This window comes from Eriocheir sinensis, chromosome 49, assembly GCF_024679095.1.
Source record: "Eriocheir sinensis breed Jianghai 21 chromosome 49, ASM2467909v1, whole genome shotgun sequence".
NCBI lineage: Eukaryota > Metazoa > Arthropoda > Malacostraca > Decapoda > Varunidae > Eriocheir > Eriocheir sinensis.
In genome coordinates, this window is record NC_066557.1 from 11,426,048 (window position 1) to 11,444,149 (window position 18,102).

An 18,102-nucleotide genomic window follows, 5' to 3' on the forward strand; every position below is an offset into this window, starting at 1 on the left:
TGTGAGGGGTGATTTTTTCTCATTTTTCTCGCTTGGAGGGACCATTAAGAAACATGATCCCCGCTGCTACCGGGTTAAGCTAACTCCTACACACAGCCACGCACACACTAAAGGAAGGTTCTGCCGGTCCCAAATTGATGAATCCTTCCGAAATAACGCCAAAATTTACCTAGCTTGAATTTCTTTGGTACCTGTCTGCTGTAGTATATGGTGGAGGAAGACCTTGGTGGATGCTCTCAGTGTTAAAGTGGAGGAGGAGCCTGATTGATGGGTGGAAGAGGATGGTTATGCGCATCAAACCTTTGTATATAAACGTGAAATTTGACGGAGATTGATGACGAGGAGATTAGCTTTATTGCCAGTCCCAGGTGTTTGTGAATACGTGAAGTGATTGTGTGATGTTTGGAGGTGTGTGTGTGTGTGTGTGTGTGTGTGTGTGTGTGTGTGTGTGTGTGTGTGTGTGTGTGTGTGTGTGTGTGTGAGATACTGAGAGAATAGAACTGGAAACTTTATTTTTTCATTTTTTATAATCATTAGCGTAACTTTGTACAGCTGTAGGAGGCAAGCAGAAAAAAACAAATACATCTCGTAATAATCACTTGAATTTGGAAAACCACAGGAGAATAAACGATGATAGATAGTCGTTTATAATTTGAAAATGGTAAGAAAATGATAGAATTGCTACATCATATAAAAAGAAGGATGGAATAGAATTTGAAGCCTTTCGTATTGACTCATTAGGGATAGAGCGAGAATCATTATCGTAGGAGACGGGAAAAACGAAGCTACCCACAAAAAATAAACTCACAAGCTGAAAAAATAGTCACAAAACAAAACTGAAAATTAGAATATCAAGAAATTACATCAGAAAGTAAAACTGAACAGTGACTTAAAAAAGAAACCAATTGAAACTTTTTAAAAATGACGAAATTAAATAAAAATAACAAAAATATATTAGAAAATTATCTACGTTACTGAAACAAAAAAAAATAATGATAGTAAAAAAAAAATAACAAAACTATATTAGAAAATGAACTGAAACAAAAAAAAATGACTAGTAAAAAAAAAAAAATAAACCAATAAAAATCACTTAAGAAAAAATAACCTAATCATTCTAACGCATCTTTTCCCCCATCCTCGTCCTTCCTCGCCTCCCCCAACAGACCGGCTGGCGCGCACCCCCTCCACCCCAGCGTCGTCGGCCAAGGGCGTGGGGGAGGCTAACGTGCCGAGTCCCTTCTCCACCCCCGTCCACGGCAACCCTTCCTTCAACCCTCAGAAGATGGGCACTGGCAAGGGAGCGGTGAGTGACGACGACGATAGGGGATGATGATGAAGATAGGTAGTGACGACGTTGATAGATGTTGATGATGAGGGTGATAACGATGAGAGTGAAAGGTGTTGATGATGGTGATAATTTTGGCAACGATGGATAATGGTGATGATGATAGGAGTTGATGTCAATAGGCAATAATAATAATGATAAAGGATGATGAGGACAATGATAGATGTTGATGTTGACTAGGGGATAATGATAGTATGATGAATTGATGTTGATAAGGGTAACGGACGAAAATGGGTGTTAAGAATGGTGCGACGATGACGATGGGATAATGATGGGTTTTGTTATGGTGGCGATGATAAGGAAATGATGAAGATAAGGACACAATTTAGATAAGGATAGTAACGATAATTGTGGCATGATGTTGATGGGGCAATGTTAGTGTAGTGATGATAATAGGTAATTCATAACTGAAATAGGTAGAAATTTAAACTATGGTATGCAGAGTGGGTGAGGTGATGTTCCATGTCCCCAATGGTTGATAGGTAGAAAATACACAATAGTTAGCCCTCAAATACCACAGTTTTCAATAGTTAGGTTTCGGCCTTATACGGATTGTCACGGAAGATATTTTAGGATTTTTAAATTTCCTGCTTGTCGGGAAATTTAAAAATCCATAAAAATCTTCTTAGAAAATCCACATAAAACCAAAAACAAACTATTGGAAACTGTACTATTTGAGGGATGACTGAATTAGGTAAATGTAAACTATAATGAGTAAATCTAAACTAATAGGTACGCAGATTATAATAGGTTAAATGTAAACTATAATAGGTAAAATAAACTTGAATATATAAATGTAAACCATGGTAGGTAAATGTTAAGCTTTAATAGGTAAATGTTAACTGTGACCCTCCTCCATAACCTGACCCGACCTCTTGCCCCGTGCAGCACAGCGGAGAGGGTCGCATCCCCAAGCCCCCCAAGGCCCCGGACAAGCCCCTGATGCCCTACATGAGGTACTCGCGGAAGGTGGGTGCTCGCTTCTGATTGGTTTTCCATTCAATATATTTATTTTTATTTTATTTACTTATTTTTTATTATTATTTATATTTATTTACAACATCTACACCTCATTTTTTTCTATAACCTACACAGCTTTTAATTTATTTCTTATCATTATTTAACTTTTTTTTATCAGAAGGTACAAGTTTTATCAGTAATTTCTCATTCAGTAATTATTGATCCATTTATTTACATATTTTCTTATCAGCTATGCGAATCATTATTATTATTTCTTGTTCGATGTTTATTTATTTATGTATCTATCTATTTTTGCCTTATAATCTACACGCTCTATTATGCATTTCTCATTTCATATTCACTTATTTATTTTTTATCCCAGAACCTCCATGACTTAATCCACTTCTCGTCTGATATTTCTTTCTTCATTCATTTACTTCATTTTGTTGTAGAAATTGCGCGTCTTATAATTTACTTCCCACTCGGTAATATATCTCTCATTTTCTTTATCTTGTTTACGCGCAATCTTAAAAAATATCATTACACAACAAAACACTTAACAAACTCCACCACCGACACACCTCAACACCTGACCCTCACCCCTGCGCACCTTAACGAGCCAATACGACAGGTGTGGGACCAGGTGAAGGCCGCCAACAATGACCTCAAGCTGTGGGAGATCGGCAAGATTATTGGGTCCATGTGGCGCGACCTTCCCGAGGCCGACAAACAGGACTTCGTGGACGAGTACGAGACGGAGAAGGTAATCAGTTAACTTCTGCGTCGTTTTTTCTACTTCCTACCTGTTGATGATGTTCCTTTTTCCTCCGTGTGTCCGTACCTGTTAATTAAGAATCTTCCCTTTTTTTTTTTTTTTTGTTTTTTCTCTCTCTCTCTCTCTCTCTCTCTCTCTCTCTCTCTCTCTCTCTCTCTCTCTCTCTCTCTCTCTCAGCTTTCTTTAAATACGGACTCTTATCAGTTAACAATCGTCCTCTCTTTCCCTCTCTTCTTTTTTTTATATATATATCTTTTTCCCTTCCCTTCTAACTCTTATCTGTCAACAATATTCCTTTCTCTCCCTCTCTTTTCTTTTTATATATTCTTTCCCTTTCCCTTCCTCAGCTTCTTTAAATATTGACTCCTACCCTTGTTTTACCTCATTATAAATACCCTCGGTTCTCCCTGTATCTGTTTCCATTTTCTAATTTGTCCGTACTTGTTGACAGTCTTCCTTCCTCTTTGTCTCCGTACCTACTAACGATCTTCTTTTCTCTCCCCCTCCTTTTTTTTTATATATATTCTTTCCCTGTTTCCTTCTGTCACCCCTCAGTTCTAAATGTTACGTAGAAAGTCCCAAGTTTTCCCGTTGATGGATAGATTTTAGGGAAGACTATATTTAATTTATCTCATGGGTTTGTCAAGTTAATTTCGTCCCCTCAGGTGTGTTAATTCTCCCCTTAGGTTTTCAATATGTCTCTACCTGTTCAGAAAGTTTGCAAAAAGGAGTAAGTTTTCAATACGTCAACCTGTTCAGAAAGTTTGCAAAAAGGAGTAAGTTTTCAATACGTCTACCTGTTCAGAAAGTTTGCAAAAAGGCGTAAGTTTTCAATACGTTTACCTGTTCAGAAAGTTTGCAAAAAGGCATAAGTTTTCAATACGCCTACCTGTTCAGAAAGTTTGCAAAAAGGCATAAGTTTTCAATACGCCTACCTGTTCAGAAAGTTTGCAGAAAGGCGTAAGTTTTCAATACGTCTACTTGTTCAGAAAGTTTGCAAAAAGGCGTAAGTTTTCAATACGTTAACCTGTTCAGAAAGTTTGCAAAAAGGCGTAAGTTTTCAATACGCCTACTTGTTCAGAAAGTTTGCAAAAAGGCGTAAGTTTTCAACACGCCTACCTGTTCAGAAAGTTTGCAAAAAGGAGTAAGTTTTCAATACATCTACCTGTTCAGAAAGTTTGCAAATAGGCGTAAGTTTTCAATGCATCTCCACTTGTTCAGAAAGTTTGCAAATAGGCGTAAGTTTTCAATGCATCTCCACTTGTTCAGAAAGTTTGCAAAAAGGCGTAAGTTTTCAACACATCTCCACTTGTTCAGAAACCGTGCAAAGAGGAATAGGCAAGGATTCATAGCTCACCAATGGATGGGTCTATAATGGATGTATATGTATATTTGTGTGGTGTATATATGTACCTAACTCTGTATATAACCAGTCTGTTCATGTGGTGACTGGTATGGGAGGCCAGTCATGTCCTTAACCCACTCACAGTAATTTGTTGGGTATGATACTTCAGTCAGATGTTTCTTTTAATTGTTCTTTGCCTCCTTCTCCTTCCTTCCTTCCTCCTCCTTCTCCTTAATTGTATCGATGACAAGTTTGTTCTCCCGTTAGTATATCATGTGTTAGCCCTTCTCCTCCTCGCCTTTATTCTCCTCCTCCTCCTCCTCCTCCTCCTCTTCAATATATGAGCGTCAAGTATTAGGTATTTCCCATCCTCCTCCTCTTCCTCCTCCTTCTCCTTCTTCTTATTCCTTCTACAAGTGCCATTATTTGATATTTCCCCTTCTTCTCCTTCTTTTTCTTTTATATATGTATCAAAATTATGACAGGAACAGTATATATGGTCCTACCCGAGCTTGAATATTACTCCTCCTCCTCCTCTTCATCTCCCTTGCATACATATCAATACATCTCTCCACTTTAATCAGTTCCTTACCTTACAGAGCCAGTCAGCCTGTCGGTCATTGGTACAGTCAGTCCCCCCCCACCCCCACCCCACCCCACCTCCCTCCCTCCCACCTCACCCATAGCACAGACTGACAAAGATTAAATGTTAGAATTCTTTGCTCCCAGTTGTCTTTCCTGCTAAGTCTGAAAATATTGGCTTTCTTTTCAGTTTTTCTTTTATATTTTTTTCATCTCTAAGACTTAATAAGATTCACCACTAATGTTTTTTTTTTTTATTGTGTTTTTTCTCTGACTTTCTTTGAACTTTATGGATTATTTTCTATGTTCCCTTTTTCTCTTGCTTTCTGGCTTGATCTGAAAATGACTGACTCTCTCTCTTTCTTAACCTGCAATACACTTTTTCATCTTTGTAATTATAAGTTAACGGTATTTGATCCCGACTTGTAATACAGTATGTTGATTTCTTGGACATTTCACACATAAGACAACATTAAGCTCTCAAGATCAAGTTCTATCTATGTTTACAACTAAATATCCAGTGTTGAGTTTATTATTATTATTATTTTATGTAGTTTAGAAAGACACACAAAACACAGAAGCACAAAAATTAAAGTCTATATCACTAATCCTTAAACCAAACCAAGTCTTCTGTTTATTAATATTCCTTACAGCTACATAAAACTTCCTCCATCTCTCAGAACCCTCCCTCTGCCTCCCCATCCTTATATAACAATGCCCCCTCCCCCATGCCCTCCTGTGCCCCCAAGCTGTGGTGCATGCCCTAGGTGATGGTGTAGGTAGTGTTTGCCCCGTAGACAGAGTAAGTGGGAGGGGGTGGTGTCGGCCCCCTCCCCTCCTTCCCCTACGTTCCAGACACCCTCCCATACCCACACCTTGCCTCCCCTCCCCTCACAGTCCAGCCAGGTGTAAGATAGTTTTGTGATGATGGTGCTGGAAGATGGAATTGTTTATATATTAATTCATTTGTCTTATATACCTAATGATGTTTAAGATGATATTAGAGGAAGATCATCAGCTTACAGTGACCTGATCCCAGAAAAACAAGTAGAAAAGTTTGCTATGGATGTGGAAGTAGAAATGGAAAAGTTGCATAAATCCCAGCTCTCAACATTCATCTGGCTGGGACTGGAAGGGGAAGGGAGGGGAAGTAAGGGATGGTTAGGTTAGTAATAATGATGATATAATATGTATTTCAAACTTACTTTTCTCTGCTTTCTCTCTCTCTCTCTACGTCACTCTATGTATCTATGGTGTTTCTTTCCTCTCTCCTCTCATTCTCTCGCTGTCTCTAGTGTCGTAAATTTAACAAGTCTTTTTTTAACTAGCAGTAACAGCAGAAGCTAATGTAGATTTATACCTATTTATTCTTTCACTTTTTCCTCCTCCATTGTTTTAGTGTAATACATAGATGCAGTAATTGTATATGTCCTGCTTTTGTGTATGTATATTTAGAAGTATACATATATATTTTTTCCCACTAGAAATTTGTGTATACATATTGTGGAATGACTAGTATGTGTATGTCTGTGTGTATGTATTACTACTACTATTACTTCAGTCATCCCTCAAATAGTACGGTTTTCAATAGTTAGGTTTCGGTTTTATGTGGATTTTCATTGAAGGTTTTTTGAGGATTTTTGAATTTCCCGACAAGCAGGAAATTTTAAAATCCTATAAAGATCTTCAATAATCCGTATAAAGCCGAAACCGTACTATTTGAGGGGCGACTGTACAACTCCTGCTACTCTGGTACTTGTTGTGGTGTGTAGTGGTGTGTAGTGACGTCTGTATGGCTGTGGTGATGCTCGTCGTAGTGGTGATGGTGACTAGTCTTGGTGGTGTAGCGTTAAGGGCCGGGGAAACTTGGGCGGACAGAAAGTGGGGTTGGGTTAGGCTGGTATGGGACATGTTTGGAAAAGGGTGGAAAATGTCAAATGTATAGCTGAAAAAAATGCCTCCAGTGTGTGTAAATGTTGCAGAAAAGTGAAAACGAAGAATATATTGTGTAGTGACGTCTGTATGGCTGTGGTGATGCTCGTAGTAGTGGTGATGGTGACTAGTCTTGGTGGTGTAGCGTTAAGGGCCGGGGAAACTAGGCTGGACAGAAAGTGGGGTTGGGTTAGGCTGGTATGTGACATGTTTGGAAATGGGTGGAAAAGGAATATAAAGGGTTCAGAAAATACCTCCATTGTGTGTAAATATTGCAGAAAAGGGAAAACAAAGAATAGTTATAGAAAATGTTGAAAATGTGGGGAACAAGCAGAATGACTGGGTTTGAAGACTGGAACACTGCAGAAAAGGGAAAACAAAGAATAGATATAGAAAATGTTTAAAATCTTGGGAACAAGCAGAATGACTGGGTTTGAAGACTGGAACACTGTGGACCCTCGATTCTGACCCGCAGTTTCACCGTCTTGGGAGGACAAGTTATCAGAAAATCACAGAAGTTGAAATTTTCCAACTTATTAGAAAACAGAATTAAGTAAATGGTCTGAAATATTGGTGAACGCTGCTGCCAATAATAAAATGATTTAATGTGTATTTCTATCAATGTTTCGGTGTCGTAGATGCCAAATGTTGCAATATCTCAGAAACATCTAGACATCTGTATATGATGTATTTGCCGTGTTGAATGATGGATTTATTTCCCTCACCCTTGAGTTGCCTTTTTCACTATAAATAATAATAAAGTTGTCTCAGGAAACATGGCAAGCGTTCAGAAAAATCACGCCTTTGTAGAACTTTGAAGCTTGTTTTTTACTGAACTTTGAAGCTTGTCCAGGAAATGAGGGTCTACAGTAACTCCTCCACTGTAAATACTTTAGGAGCAGGGAACAAACTAAGAATAGGTACAGAAAATAATGGGTGGAACTGGACTGTAAATTGTGAGAGGCGTGCGGCTGGGATGCTTTGTAAATAAGGAAATGGGTGAGAACTGAATGTGTGTAAATGCTTGAGTGAAGTGGGTATGTGGGGCCTGTGTGCGGTGTTGAGAGAGAGAGAGAGAGAGAGAGAGAGAGAGAGAGAGAGAGAGAGGGTTGAGACTGTTAACTGTGTGAGAGAGAGTGGCCAGTATTCTCGACACTCTTGGCTCTCACAACAACTTTTTCACGAGGCTGCAAAGGAGATGAGTTGAGTTCTTGTGAGTGTCTTTCATGTTTGTGGTCCAGAACCCTTGTCAAACTATCAGTGGGCTCATAACACTACCCATGGAAATACTAACACAACAACCTCTACCAAAGCCTTGTCAAACTACCACTAGACTCAGAAAACCACTCATAGAAAGACCAACAACAACTTCTACCAAAGCCTTACCTGATGTGTGTGTGTGTGTGTGTGTGTGAGTGTGTGTTTGTTTACGTGTGTACACCCTGAAGTGTTTTGGAGTACGGGCCACAACAAGCGCGGTCGGTCAACAATCGGGTGCAAGCTGATTCCGTGTAAATTTTCAGGCTGAATATACAAAGGCGTTAGAAGCCTACCATAGCTCCCCAGCCTACCAACAGTACCTGGCGGCTAAGAACAAAGGTAGGTGGTCGGGCAGGTTGACGAGGCTAGGGCGGGGGGGGCTGCACTCACCTGGATAAGGAGGACGAGAGAGGCTAGTGTGTGTAGTGCTTTATTGGTTCGCTTGCTTGCTTGTTTGCTTGCTTGTTTGTTTGATGCACTGTCTCACTCACTCACCCACCTACCCACCTACCCACTTACCAATCTACTCACCCATCCACCCATCTATCCTTCTACGCAACTCCTTCATCTTCCTCATTTTCATTCCTCATTTTCTCATTTTTAACCTTCTTCTTCCCTTCTCTTATCCCTTATCACATCCTCTTCCCTTTACCCCTTTATCACCATTCCTTCATCGTCCTCTCCCTTCGTTATCCCTGTGTTTGGCTAAGAAGGGAGGATGAAGGACGTTTTCTTACTTCTAACCTTCTTCTTCCTTTCTCTTATCCCTTCTTCATGTCACACCCTCTTCCCTTTCTTCTATCTTACTCTCCCTTATTTTTCTGGAGAGGGTGAAAGAAGGGCAGTTTTCCACTTGACCTCCTCATCCTGAATATCCTCCCACCCTGCCTCTCCACCTACCATCCTACTGAGCATGTGGATTGACTTACCAGCATGCTTTTTTATTTTATTTAGTGATGGTGGTGATGGTGCGCTTTTTTCTTTGCATGTGCTGTGTTGTGGTGTTGCTTGTGGTATGGTGATTAAGGGTCCTCAAGTATTTATTTCATCTCTATTTTTTACCTTGTTTTTTTGTGTCTGGTTTCAGTCTTGCGTGAAAACAATAACAGTCTATCGGTTTTCTCGTTCCCGGTGCGGAAACCTCCTCGTAAAACCACCACCAGCATCAGGACGGTCTCGAAGCCACCCCATTGCAACCCTCGTGACAGTTTCTACAAGAGCTTCCCCAATTAGGTCACTGTAGGCAAGACTTAAGGAACTGTTAACAATTGTCATGCCAGATTAAATAATAGCCATAGTTTCAGTTTCCTAGTAAGATTTATAAAGCAAGATATGAGGAGCCTGAACACCACGGAAGAAATGGCTATGGTCCGGCAACAGTGGAGGAGGCTCATGTCCCGTCCAACCCCACCATAGGGAATAAATGGATGTTAAACGATGATGATGATGATGATGATGATGATGATGACAATTCAGTGATAAATACAACATAATGGAATGAACTAACGAACCTTTAATAATCAGCATAATCAGAATGTATTGACCTGAATCGCGTCTGCTACATGTAAACAGCGGAATGGAGACAAGAGGAGGAGTGTAGGAAACCATCAAAGTCATTAAGAATATTTAGTTTCGTCATCACGTCCCAGATGCTTTCAGCGCTCACAACAACTTTTTCAAGGCCACAGAAAAGATACGTTCGGTCCTCATAAGTGTTTTCACATTCTCGACACAACATAGGGGCAGAAGTGGTGTCATAGGGCCAGTCTTACAGTCCAGTACAGCACGTTTGTAAGCTCCCTAACCAAACGCAGAACCCGACGAAAATTCCTTGTTTTTTTTTTTAAGCAGAGGAGTCAGTTCAACGGCATAAAATTTCCGTTGTGTTTTGTGTTTGGTTGGGGAGCTTACAAACGTGCTGTACTGGACTGTAAGACTGGCCCATAGTATCACAGGGCTCATGAAACTACTGATGGAAGGACTAACACGACCTCTACGAAAGCCTGTGGTGTGTGAGCCTCATCAAAATATCACCAGGCTCAAAATTACTTAAGGAAATAACCACATGACCTCTACCAAGGGTTTATTTTCACGTTCATGGTGCAGAAGCCTTGTCCCGCAATCACTAGGCTCATGAAACTGCCCCAAACCCACAACAGCCTCTTCAAAACCCTTACGAAATGTGACTATTTGTGTAAGTCTTGAAATGTTTGAGGATACAGGCCTTGGGGTCGTATTATAAAATACTTCGCCGCCCAAGTTCACATATTTGACAAGACTTTCGTAGGAGTTGTGGGCATTTCCAGGAGTAGATTTATGACCCTGGTGGTAGTGTGACCCTTCCTCTGTACCGTGACCTTGAAGAAACACTTATTAGAACCCGACTGACCCCCTCTTTGACCTTTAGAAATAGCTGATTTAAAAAGCGACATTGTCTCGTAATACTGGCCTTAGTCTCAAAGCTCCACACAGCTGTAAAGGAAACAGACCAAACCACGACCGCCTATGTTATGGTTTTGAACCTACACTTTATTTTCTCTCATATGCTTCCTTGGGCTTGTGCTGCAGTCTGGGCCACAGCATGAGGGTCGGTGCTGTTTCCCTTCTCCCTCCTGCTCCTCATCCTCCTACACCTTATCCTCCACCTCCACCACCACCACCACCAGCTCCACTGCACATTAACACCACAGCACTTTTCCGCACCTTCATATTTACCCTCCACGGACCACACCACACCACACCACACCACACTACACTGCTAAGCTAACCCCACATCATTCCAGTTACAAAACCACATACACACTAACACACACACACACACACACACACACACACACACACACTTTTCCTGTATTTCACAACTAGGTAAACACACACACACACACACATCGTCACCCTCCACATGCCACATAACAATACCCTGGACCACATCACTCCACAATGCTAAGCTAACCCCACATCACCATTGCCTAACCTAACAACATTAACACACACACACAAACATCACCACCACCACCACCACCACCACCGCCTCACCACCACTCACTACCCCCAGTGTTTGTGGTCTCATTTTCAGCTTGAGTATGAAAAGGCCATGAAAAGCTATCATGCTTCCCCCAGCTATCAGGCCTATCTGAGCGCCAAGACCAAGGGTGAGTACGGGACCTCCGGCTGGATGGCCCTCACACTGCTGCTGCCCCATCATCGTCATACTTGTCATTTTGCTTTATCATACTTTTCATTATTCCTTGTCATTATATTTCATGCTTTTCATATACTTTGTCATTATAGTTCATACTTTTCAATAGACTTCATCATACTGTCCAACACACTCCATACTTTTCATTTATCCTTATTATTCTTTAACATCATAGATCATTATACTTTTCAATACATTTTGTCATACTTACAGAACTTCATACTTTTATTTAAACTTCATACTTTTTGTTAGTCATTATACCTTAGTGGTGTGCCTGGTCATTGGAATCCATACATATTTTTCTCATATACTTCATTCTACCTGATGCTAATATTATTCACTGTGCCTATCCATACTTCATTAAAGCAAGCCTGAACCCATTTTCCCTTAATTTTAGAGTAGCCCCCCTTAAAACTCACCCCCGGCAACCCTGACCCCATTTTCCCTTAATTTTAGAGTAGCCCCCCTTAAACCTCACCCCCGGCAACCCTGACCCCATTCTCCCTTAATTTTAGAGTAGCCCCCCTTAAACCTCACCCCGGCGACCCTAACCCCATTTTCTTCCTGTACCTCTTCCATTAAACCATTGTTCTTCTCTCTATTAACATCCCTTGACTTAAAACAAAATCCTAACCCTTATTTATATATCTCAAGAATAAGTAAATGTATATGTTTTAATTTTAAGGCAACCCCCCCTTAAAACAAGTCTGCCATATTTCCACATTTTTCATCATTTATAACTGAATTTTTGTGTTCATTTTTTATTCCTTCCCATCCTCTCATCCTTCTCCTCTTCCTCATTTTCTTCCCCCTTACTGCAAATCCTCCTCCTCCTCCTTCGACCACCACCACCACCACCACTGTCACACCCATTCACCTCACCCCCACACACCCCTGCCTTGCACCCCATCCCATAACCTGGCACATGCAACCTTATTCATAGCTTAATTAACTGGCAGGTAAGTAAGAGAGTGTGTGTGTGTGTGTGTGTGTGTGTGTGTGTGTGTATCAAATTTTAATCAGTGTTTGCATTTAATTTTTGCCAATCACATAAAGCACTATTAAGTTGTGTGTGTGTGTGTGTGTGTGTGTTGGCCTATGTATTCATGGTATAATTATTTAATCTGTTTATTTCAGTGTAAGTCTTGCAATCACTATTTTTACTATTATTATCATTATTATTATTAAGTTTGATAGGGCTAAGAATTCAATGGCTCGTATTTTTCCCTTGATTTGCTTGCCTTGTGTTTGGTTCGGTCTTTGAGAATGATTTTGTTCTTTTAATTATGGCGATCTGTTGTATGCTTTTCATCTTGTGGGAATTAGTAGGCGTTGATATTCCTATGTTGTGCGTGTCTGAGAGATATCATTGTGTGTGTACTGGGCGGATTAAACACAGGGAAGGGAAGTCTTAGCGAGGAGGAAGAATGGATGTGTAAGAGTGTTGGTTACATGCTTTTCATCTTGTGGGAATCTGTAGGCGTTAATATTTCTATGTTGTGCGTGTCTGAGAGAAATCATTGTGTGTGTACCAGGCAGATGAAACACAGGGAAGGGAAGTCTTAGGGAGGGGGAAGAATGGATGTGTAAGAGTGTTGGTTACATGCTTTTCATCTTGTGGGAATCTGAAGGCATTGATTTCTCTATGTTGTGCGTGTCTGAGAGAAATCATTGTGTGTGTACTGGGCGGATTAAACACAGGGAAGGTAAGTCTTAGGGAGGGGGAAGAATGGATGTGTAAGAGTGTTGGTTACATGCTTTTCATCTTGTGGGAATCTGAAGGCATTGATTTCTCTATGTTGTGCGTGTCTGAGAGAAATCATTGTGTGTGCACTGGGCGGATTAAACACAGGGAAGGGAAGTCTTAGCGAGAAGAGAGAATGGATGTGTGAGTGTGAGTCTGTGGGCAGGGAAACACAGGCTGAACAAGTGAAGGAAAGCAGTGTTTGTGTGTGTGTGTAAGTGTGTGTAGGAGACAAACGAGAGACTGAAAGAGAGAGAGAGAAGGCCTATAGTAAAATTATATTAAAGTAAATTGTGTGAATGGGGAAAATACTAAAAGAAAAGAGATGGAAAATGATGTGTAGAAAGTAAAGTAAGAAAGAGGGAGTTAGTTCATATAGTATTTCAAATTTAAGAATGGTAGAGAAAAAAAAATAAGGTGTTAGAGAGAGAGAGAGAGAGAGAGAGAGAGAGAGAGAGAGAGAGACAGCACTAAAGCTTCTACATTTATTAACATGCTACCTGGGATTGGGTCACCCTGTAAGTCTGTAAGTCCCTCCAGTGTGTGTACTACTTGTGTGTGTACCTCTGTGTGCGTGTATGTGCGTGTGGTGAGGGAGTGAGCGAGCGAGCATGTGTGTATTTACCTATTTGTAGAGTGTGTGTGTGTGTGTGTGTGTGTGTGTGTGTGTGTGTGGGTGGGTCTAAGGGAAAGTAAACAAAGAAATAATAATAATAATAAGGGTAATAATGTTGATGAGGATGATGAATGCTATTGATGATGATGATAGTTAAGGACATATGGTGATGACCGGAGATGGTGGTGTCAGGTGGTGATGAATGCGATGGTTGCGTCTGTGGTGAGGTTGAGGTGGTGATGATGGCAGGAATAATGGCGTTAAATAATGGTGTTTGTAGTGTTGAGAATGGTGATGATGATGGTGATGACTCAGGGGAAGCAAGCGAAATGGTATAAACAGTGACGATGGTGGGTGTTAGTGGTGATGATGGCAGGAATAATGGCGTTAAATAATGGTGTTTGTAGTGTTGAGAATGGTGATGATGATGGTGATGACTCAGGGGAAGCAAGCGAAATGGTAGTATTATAAACAGTGACGATGGTGGGTGTTAGTGGTGATGATGGCAGGAATAATGGTGGTGGTGATGATAATGGTGTTTGTAGTGTTGAGAATGGTGATGATGATGGTGATGACTCAAGGGAAGCAAGCGAAATGGTATAAACAGTGACGACGGGGGGTGTTTGTGGTGGAGATGCCTCGAGCTCTTGACAGGGGCTAAAGTTGACCAAACACAGGCAAGCAGTCAAGGAAGGAAGCGCAGCAATGGTAGTGGTGTTGGTGGAGGTGATGGCGGAGGTGGTGTTGACCTGTTGTGATGCCCCTAGCAGGCTCGGCAGCACTGGAGGAAAAGGAAATCCTCGACCGCTCCTCCTCCACAGCCGCGGCAGGCACCAAGCTGGACCGACGCATTGACATCCAGCCGGCGGAAGACGAGGATGGTAAGGGTGAGTCCACACAACACACACTATTTATTTATTTATTTATTTATTTTTTATTTTTTATTTTTTTTTTATGATAAGTTTTTTGGCCGCCTTTCTCGTCTCATTATCGTCGTTTTTTCTGTTTTTTTGTCTTTTCTTATAAGTTGTTTGTCCTTCCTTTTCTTCCCTTTCTATCTATCTTTATTTTAAGTTGTTTCCTTCCTCTTTTTTTTCTCTAATATTTTTTTCCCCTGTTGCTACTTTTGTGTATCTTTTTGTAAGTTGTTTTCCTTCATTTTTTATTTACTTATTTGTTTGTTTAGCTATTATTATTATCTATCCCTTTATCACAAGTTGGTTTTCCTTCTTCCTCTATTTTTTCTCATTCATTATTTACTCTATAGCTGTTTTTATCCATCTTTTTAGTTTTGTTTATTTATCCTTTTTTTCCATTCTCCTTTTCTTCTTTTCGACTATTGTAACTATTGTATTTATCTTTTTTATTTTCTCTCCTTTTCTTCTTTCAAATATTGTAACTATTGTATTTCTTTTCTTTTTGACTATTGTAACTATTGTATTTCTTTTCTTCTTTTTGACTATTGTAACTATTGTATTTCTTTTCTTCTTTTTGACTATTGTAACTATTGTATTTCTTTTCTTCTTTTTGACTATTGTAACTATTGTATTTCTTTTCTTTTCGACTATTGTAACTATTGTATTTATCTTTTTTATTTTCTCTCCTTTTCTTCTTTCAAATATTGTAACTATTGTATTTCTTTTCTTTTTGACTATTGTAACTATTGTATTTCTTTTCTTTTTGACTATTGTAACTATTGTATTTCTTTTCTTCCTTTTGACTATTGTAACTATTGTATTTCTTTTCTTCTTTTCGACTATTGTAACTATTGTATTTATCTTTTTTATTTTCTCTCCTTTTCTTCTTTCAAATATTGTAACTATTGTATTTATTTTCTTTTTTTTTGACTATTGTAACTATTGTATTCTTTTCTTCCTTTTGACTATTGTAACTATTGTATTTCTTTTCTTCCTTTCGACTATTGTAACTATTGTATTTCTTTTCTTCCTTTTGACTATTGTAACTATTGTATTTCTTTTCTTCTTTTTGACTATTGTAACTATTGTATTTCTTTTCTTCTTTTTGACTATTGTAACTATTGTATTTCTTTTCTTCTTTTCGACTATTGTAACTATTGTATTTCTTTTCTTCTTTTTGACTATTGTAACTATTGTATTTATGTATTTCCACTCTCTCTCCTTCTCTTCTTTCGACCATCGTAACTTCTTATAATTAATCCAGTCAATTAGTTTATATATACACTTGTTCTATTAATTTCCATATATTTATTACTTTAACACAGTCCCAGTTTTCCTTTACAGCATTACTTGACGTTTCTTATTAGACATATATACTACACCCCACTTATGTTTACTTATACACAAAATCTTGGTTGGTATATATAAGACACTTTCGCTTGTCACATCAGCTACTTCTAAAGGCCAAGAGGGGGTCAGTTGGGTTCTAATGAGTGTTTCTTTAGGTTCACGGTACAGAGGAAGGGTCAAACTACCACCAGGGTCACCAAAGAGGGGGTCAGTTGGGTTCTAATGAGTGTTTCTTCAGGTTCACGGTACAGAGGAAGGGTCAAACTACCACCAGGGTCACCAAAGAGGGGGTCAGTTGGGTTCTAATGAGTGTTTCTTCAGGTTCACGGTACAGAGGAAGGGTCAAACTACCACCAGGGTCACCAAAGAGGGGGTCAGTTGGGTTCTAATGAGTGTTTCTTCAGGTTCACGGTACAGAGGAAGGGTCAAACTACCACCAGGGTCATAAAAACACTCCTGGAAATGCCCACAACTCCTACGAAAGTCTTGTCAAATATGTGTTCTTGGGCGGCAAAGTGTCTTATAATACGATAATACGACCCTTTAAGTCCTCTCTTTTATGTTCCCTTTTATTTCATTACTAAGCACACACACACACACACACACATACACACACACACACACACACACACGTCTATACCTAACATACTGCATCTCGTGTTATAATGGTACTGACCTAACTTTTGATATATTGCAGAAGGTTTTTTAGTTGGCACATAAATGGAGATATTAACACAGAACATAGCACACTTTCTTTATCTTTATCTTTCTTTTCCTTCCTTCTCTATATTCTTCCTTCCTTTTTTCATGTGTTCATCTCCTCTCTTTATCTACTTCTTCTGTCCTTCCTTCCTCTCTTTCTGGATTCATCTCTTTATCTACTGCCCTCATTCCTTCTTTTATTCCTTCCTTTCTTTATCTTTCTTTTCCTTCCTTCTCTATATTCTTCCTTCCTTTTTTCATGCGTTCATCTCCTTTCTTGATCTACTTCCTTCCTTCCTTCCTTCCTCTCTTTATGGATTCATCTCTTTATCTACTTCCCTCCTTCCTTCTTTTCTTCCTTCCTTCCTTCCTCTCCTTTCTTTATCTTTTCACTTCTTCCTTCCTTCCTTTCTTCATGCATCCATCTTCCCACACACTTCTCTACCTCACCTTCTCTCACACACACACACACACACGAGGCCCTCAGACCAGACGGAGCTAACAGCCAAAACACTAATAATCACCCCCAGACTACGACGATGGGCTGAGCGTGAAGCATGTGTCGCACGCCCGCTACCTTCGCAACCACCGCCTCATCAACGAGATATTCTCCGATACTGTGGTCCCGGACGTCAGGAGTGTGGTCACCAGCCAGCGCCTTACTGTCCTCCGCAGACAGGTCCAGTCTCTCACCATGCATCAGGTTAGTTTGGGGGATGCTGGGGTAGGGGGGGGATGTGGGGTGAGAGGAAGGAAGAGGAGAAGAAGAGGGAATAGGTTAGTTTGTGGGACCTGGTGAAAGGGATGATGGGGGATGTGGGGTGAGATGAAGGAAGAGGAGAAGAAGAGGGAATAGGTTAGTTTGTGGGACGTGGTGAAAGGGATGATTTGGAAGAGGGGAAGAAGGAAAAGGTTAGTATGGGGGTGGTGAAGGGGAATGATAGTCTGGGGGCTTGTGAAAGGGATGCTGGGGGGGGAGGAGAGTGAGGAGGGAAGAGGTATATTGGGAGAGGTGAGGAGAGAAGTGATATTACTGTAGGGGGTCGTGATTTGAGAGGAAGGCATTGTGAAGGGGTGAGGAGTCAGGTGATGCTATTGTACGGGTGTTCTCAGGTAAAGAGGTATATCGTGGGGGGTGAGAAGAGCAGTTAAGGGGTATAATATCTTCTGGTGACGGTAATATTCTGGATTGTATTGGGGTGGAGAGGAATATTGAAGGGGTAAAGAGGGAGGGAGGTTAAGGGGTATGATATTTGATATTATTGTAGTGGATTGTATTGGGGTGGAGAGGAATATTGAAGGGGTAAAGAGGGAGGGAGGTTAAGGGGTATGATATTCTGTGGCAATTATGATATTATTGTAGTGGATTGTATTG

At 40.2% G+C, this 18,102-nt stretch overlaps 1 protein-coding gene and 1 long non-coding RNA gene across 3 annotated transcripts in view; one reads left to right on the plus strand and one right to left on the minus strand.

Annotated features, from left to right (window-relative positions):
* The window catches only part of LOC126981640 (basic proline-rich protein-like), a 53,038-nt gene that overhangs the window by 24,826 nt on the left and 10,110 nt on the right, over positions 1-18,102 (plus strand). The window contains exons 4-9 of the mRNA XM_050833078.1: positions 1,164-1,303; positions 2,234-2,314; positions 2,937-3,068; positions 11,276-11,351; positions 14,526-14,639; positions 17,258-17,430. Of these exons, the coding sequence (XP_050689035.1) occupies positions 1,164-1,303; positions 2,234-2,314; positions 2,937-3,068; positions 11,276-11,351; positions 14,526-14,639; positions 17,258-17,430 (716 nt within the window). The remainder of the gene's footprint in view (positions 1-1,163; positions 1,304-2,233; positions 2,315-2,936; positions 3,069-11,275; positions 11,352-14,525; positions 14,640-17,257; positions 17,431-18,102) is intronic.
* On the minus strand, positions 3,240-5,297 carry LOC126981927 (uncharacterized). Of its 2 annotated transcripts, none has more exons than XR_007734356.1 (2): positions 4,342-5,297; positions 3,240-4,199 (listed from the first exon to the last, which is right to left on the minus strand). It is a non-coding gene; the product is annotated as an uncharacterized LOC126981927 (long non-coding RNA). The 2 variants fall into 2 exon arrangements; XR_007734355.1 differs by having other exon boundaries at positions 3,240-4,245.